The sequence below is a fragment of the Boleophthalmus pectinirostris genome, unplaced genomic scaffold (genome assembly GCF_026225935.1).
Source record: "Boleophthalmus pectinirostris isolate CB_2022bp ecotype Guang Dong unplaced genomic scaffold, ASM2622593v1 HiC_scaffold_7, whole genome shotgun sequence".
In the NCBI taxonomy this organism is placed as follows: Eukaryota; Metazoa; Chordata; class Actinopteri; order Gobiiformes; family Gobiidae; genus Boleophthalmus; species Boleophthalmus pectinirostris.
In genome coordinates this window covers 24,971,653-24,977,652 of record NW_026571473.1, presented here as the reverse complement: position 1 = coordinate 24,977,652, position 6,000 = coordinate 24,971,653, and the positions used below count along the sequence as shown (strand labels likewise).

General features: G+C 37.1%; 1 protein-coding gene across 3 annotated transcripts in view; it reads left to right on the top strand.

The window, feature by feature from the left end:
- Positions 1–947: 947 nt before the first annotated feature.
- Positions 948–6,000, top strand: part of tp63 (tumor protein p63) — a 29,246-nt gene continuing 24,193 nt past the window's right edge. For 2 of the 3 annotated variants that reach the window (XM_055164580.1, XM_055164582.1), the window contains exon 1: positions 948–1,128. In XM_055164580.1, coding sequence (XP_055020555.1) covers positions 1,076–1,128 — 53 coding nt within the window. In that variant the 5' untranslated portion in view covers positions 948–1,075. The remainder of the gene's footprint in view (positions 1,129–6,000) is intronic. The other variant, XM_055164581.1, reaches the window with a different exon arrangement.

Sequence of the window (6,000 nt, the reverse complement as noted above, 5' to 3'; positions counted from 1 at the left end):
CATATTTTATTAATTATAAGTAGACGTTGAAACTTAAACAAAGTGTATTGATCCACATGGGATATTATTTGGACACAGTAGCTGAAACATCACAATATATGATAAGAACAAAATTCAGAGCAACTATATCAATGGTAATATATATAATGGTAGTAATAAATTCAAAATAAGTAGCAAAATTATCAAGAGACTGGTGTTTAATAAGGCGTAATTCTATAAATGTATATAGAAATATAGTAATACAAATATATCTCAGCTATATAGGCCTACAAAAAATGGGAAAGTATGATTTAATACACCACTACTTTTTATAGTCTGGTATTCCTCCATTACATCATAACGTCACTGGTTCAATTCCTGAAACTTTCATTGTGGATTTTGCATATTCTGCCTGTGTCACTGTAGGTTTTCCCCAGCACCCCCAATTTCCTGTATCATCACAAATATGTATAATGAGGCCCTTCCTGGTTAAATAAATAGTAATCAAAGAGTACACAGTTTTAAAATGTTACAGTAACCTTTTGTAAAGAAAAAGTTAAATATCATATGCTAATGTAAAATACAATATGAGTACAAATAACCAGTTAGCTTACTCTCCATAACTGTCTTTGTCTGTGCAGTTTGTTTATACGACCGGATATGCAGTAGATCTCACTTAATGTGTGCTATTGTCAGCTTTATACACTCTTTACGATACTGTATTTCTATTAATATGAAGATTGAGATGCTAAACTCCTATCCCGCAGACGCACACTGTGGAATGATATTTGGACTATGGGGGGTCACATGAAGTTGCTTGATATCTATATCCTAGCAACTGCCAGTGCCTGCAATCTTACACCACCATAGACAGGGATTGGTCAGAGAGCTGGCACTGGCCCCTCCTATCTGTGACTCTAGAAAAAATATACTAAATTCAAAACATCTCTCGACATTGCCCACTCTGCACTGTACCCTCTGGCACTTTAATGCAGGCCTTTTTATGAACTACCGTTGTTTACTCTGTTATTTATCCAATGAAGGTGATTTTGTGACCAGCTGATAATTGAGGAAGATTTGACGTTGGCATGACAACATGAATTCACCCTACACAGCTGTGCAGTATTACCCAGAATTCCCCTTTCACCGGTAAGTACCACCACACTGTAAAAACCACACGGCATTTTAGTCACACTAAAAATAATGCTTGCTGATTGCTCGGCTTTATATTTACTCAAAGGTATGCTTTGAATTTGTGCACAGTTTAAATAAGTACATTAATGTACTGACGGCTGAGGTTGCCAAACTTTTACTTAACTGTAAAAGAATATAAAAAAGTCATAATCCTTTTTAATGTCGTCAGTGAGCCCGCCATTTCAACGCTGTCAGTTGCATAGTGAATTAGTGTTGTCACGATAATAGTATTTCAAACTCAATTTCATTATAAAGGAATAGATTCGATACTGAATACCAATTCTGATACTGCAATGATTATTAAAAAACACAAATTAAACCATATGTAATTTTCAACATTAAATCATAGTACTTTGTTTTATATTAAGATGTGGTGTTATATGTATGTAATCCATCAGTTATACAGGTAGGTCCCATAATGATCCATGGGCGTATACTAGTCTATGTGCTCTTATACTTGTTCAGATACAGCTCAAGATTATTCTGAAATTGTTCAGAAAAGGTTCATTTCTGTCCTGTGAATGTGATTTTTCGAAACACCGTAGTGATTAAAGGTAAAAACTTCAGCATTAAATTATGTTGTCACTATTTTTTACATCATATTTTAGTGATTCTTTTGAGTTAGTACGTTGGACTTTTTAGAATCTTGATAATCCTCATTTTATTTAGAACTCACATTTCATTGGTTGTGAAACTTAAGTAAGGCTGGAGTCCATAGAGTCCTTTAGTGTTGATCTATACGAGTCTCTGCGTCCTGTTTATCAGCGACATTCTGAGCACTGTTTGTTGTTTTAAATTACCAATCGCTATGACAACAGTGCTAATTTCTCATTACTCTGAAACCCATGGATAGTTGCCAATAGTAATAGTAATCATGCTTGTGTTCCTGGAGTTGCACCTGTACCGCATTTTGAGAAACACTGGTCTGGACTGTGTCGTTTGACCCAGACACTTGAGGCCAACGATCTCAGAGTTCAAAGAGTCGCCTGGTTCAGCTGCTGTCCTCAGTTTATGTTTATAAGAGTATCAGATTGGCCACTTAAGACAATAGTGTGTGTTAAGAGCCTACTTTTCATGTAAGGGCCACAATACCATAACAAGACGTAAACATGTCTTCTATGACTTACTGATCCGGTGCGAAATACAGTCAAAGTCTTAAATTTCAACTTAAATTTCAAACAGGGACTGAATGAAAGGATACAAATAATCATGTTTATAGTTTTAGAAATGTATTGTAAATGCAGTTATATGTATAGTTGTTTTTTTTTTGCATTTAACGACAACATAGAATGTAACAGTTGCTATACATTTTGTTGCTCTGCCCATTAACCTAAAAATACATATGTACTAAAGTATCCTAATCTTGATCTAAACATGATGCAGTTGAAAAAGAAAATTGTATTCGAAAAATATAGTGTTTTGTGTTTAGTTTTAGCAAATACATATTGTTATTGATTAAATTCAACACACTGAAATAAATCTCTGGTTTTCTCGATGTATATAATTGATGGTGTTTGGTGTAAAATTATTATTATGACTTTAGTAAAAAGAGTATGAAACATTTCTTGATTTTCAACCTGTGTGTCGGGGAACACTGTCAGAGTGCCTTGAGGGATTGCAGGTGTGCTTTGGAAAAATGTCCAATTTGAGTTGAGTACTGATTCACACAGTTATTTAATGCAATAATTGGGCATTTTTAGTGTCCTTGGCAAACCTCTGAACCAGAAACAACCACTATTGCAAAATCCAGACACAGAGCCAGACACGGTGACACAGATATTAATTACACCTTCATTATGTTTTTGTGGCATTGTGTGCTGTTACATAGTCAACAAAAAACTGACGTGTCTCCAAAAAGATTGAAAAACACCGGCCTAATTATACTTTGTCAAGCTCTGATTTTTACCCCTTTGCTGATCAGTTACCCCAAGGGCCTTACGCTGTCTGCGGTTGCCTTTGAAATAAAACACCTCTCTTTTAATCTATATTTGAACAAAGTGCGTCAATGGCTAACCTGAAAATCACAGTAATTGACCAGATAGCCTTTTCTCTTTTGGGACTTGAGAGGAATGTCCCTTTGGCTCTCAGAATGTTTCTGTATAAAGTGAAGTATAAGTGCAGAGAAACTGTGGGGAGGTCCATTGTTGTGCCGTCATGTCCCTCTCGTAGATCGTCCTGACAGATGGAGGAGGTCGGGTCTGGAGGCTTTGAACCCATGATTAATAGAGACACAGGAGAAGGGTCCCCAATCCACTGCTCTGTTTGTTTGGATTGCATTTTCATCGGTGGCGGTGCCCGAGCTGCCAGGAGACAATGGGGCCTGCCTGTTTAGAGCTGACCCCTGGCCCGCTGCCGTCTGTGGGCTGTGCTGTGTCTAAGTGGATGCTGAACAGCCTCTGCCCCGGGCTAAAGGGAGAGCGAGAGAGGGAGAGAGGGGTAACCAGACACCAGCATGCAGGCTACACCTATAGAATCTACCTGAGTGAAAATCAAAGCAGAGTTTAGACATTTGTATATGATTAAGTTGAGCTAGTTGGATTAAGAATGAGACAAGACAAGATACTGCAAAGAGATTTCTGCTGTGGCTTTCATGTTTTCCATTTACTTGCCCTTACTAAATATAAGTTATTTTAAAACAACCTGGACAATTTATTGGTTTAGTAAGATTAACTGGTTCTGTATGAGCAACTTGTGATAAAGAGAGCCAATTTAACTCTTCATGCATTAATTTGTGGCCTCCCAGAAAACCAAACCACATATAATGATCTATATTAAAATGCGTGTTGCAAGTCTGACAAAATAATAATATAAAAAACAATATGCATCTTCAGTATCTCTGTGACCCATCATGACATAATCACAAATTAATAAGTACCTGTAAAGACTAATGCATTATAAATTATAGTTTTTAATATTGTAGGCTATTTTTAATATAGTATTTAGATTTATGTTTACTTGATTGACAGCTTTTGTTATTCAACTAGGCAGCAAACAAAATGCTAAGTACTGTAATGATTAGGTGACTAAACAAGTTTTTCTAAATGACCTATTTTGAAGAAAATTAAAGAACCGTGTATAATTAAGCCACAGGCCAGTAGGGACCACACCTAACCCCTGTGCACTGTGAAAGACACCTGCCCTGCTCCCTACAGTGTCCTCTCATTCACCGCCTGCTTTTGTTGTCCCTGACATATGGAAAACCATACAACACCAAACATGAGAACTCCAAGTGCAGTGGGAAGATGCTGATGTAACAGGCCTAGGCTGTGTTGAGGCCTACTGATAACAAGAAAGAAAAAAAAGATTAAGCTAGACTAATTTTTGTTTAAGACTGATTAGATTAGTCAAAATATAGCCTTATGTCACTCACATTGAGCTTCACTCTAATCTCGCGATATTAGTCAATTCACGTTATTTAAAATTCAGTTCAATCAACTCCTGCAAATGCAAAGGTAACTAACAAATTTATTGCATTTTAATAACGCTTTTGTTACTTATTACACAAATATATTTTATTTAAAAATTATGAAAAATATAGAGGAAAAGAAAGAAAAGAAGGCTAATGCTAGCACGTGAGTTTCTTACGTACTAGCATTAGCCTATTTCTGCTAACGACGTCAACAAAAAAACAATCGTCCATTTTAGAATGTCAAGGAGAATTATTAGACATATTCAGCGATGTTTTACAAATAAATTATACAACTTGTTGAACAAACACTAAAATTATGCATAACACGTATATAGTGGCAAACTCAAAGCTCTTAAGCCTCATTCATTCTTGGATTTTGGTGAAAAAAAAGTTTTATTGACCCTTTATTTGAGGTTTTATATTCAGTGTTTTTTTATAGATATATTATTCTGATTAATCTGAAATAGCGCGCATTGATGAGGCATATCAGTCCTTGTAGATGTAGATGTGATTGACAGTGACCTGCAGCCTGCCCCACGTGTGCCGAGCACATAAGTCAGACCTCTCCTCTCATTAGATATGCCCCGTGTTTGTGAGGCAGGTATTAATATCATTCATCGCGCAGTGTTGGGGAATTCCAAACCCTTAAATAGTGCCAGTTTCAGATTATGGCCCTCCTCTCCCCCTCCGCTGAGCCCCGTCCAGCTGTACACATACCGCGAGAGGAGCTGCGGTGATCTGGGGGGAATTCCGGCGGCGCAGGGCCTCAGTGCAGCAGCGTGCGCCACTCTTCTGTGGGACAGTGCAGCGGTGAGGCAGGTGTAATGTTTCAGGGACACAGTTAAAGTGCGTGTACGTGTGTGTGCATAATGATTGTTCTGTGGGCTACAAATATGCGACATAATGCAGGCTGACTTCTGCACAATAGCAGCGCTAGACATGAGTGGCTGCTCCTCCTCCCGCTTTCATCCTCTGACTGGGTGGCCACATTTCACATTTCAACTCATCCACAAGAATTTTAGGAGTTTGATGACATTGCACATTTAATATCCTGATATATTTTTTATCAAAGAAGATGTTGTAATAGCAAGACTACCAAGGGGGACTGTTCAGATGCTGTCTGTATCATTAGATTTAATCCAGTGTCAGGTGGTCACTATAATAATGCTCAGTTTAGACGATTATAGATGTATTAAAAATTGTTACCTAATGCCAGATTTTGCAAAAAGTACAAATATACCTTAAAAACAGAGTGGCCTATATAAACCATGATCCTTTCCTGTTTCAGTACAGACTACATGAGGAAATATCTGCTATTAAGCACTTTTAAATCTTAATTCTTTCCATTATAACAATAACAAAAGCTTGTCAGGATATTTTAAAAGTAAAAAGTAGCATGTTCACAATTCTGTTAGCCT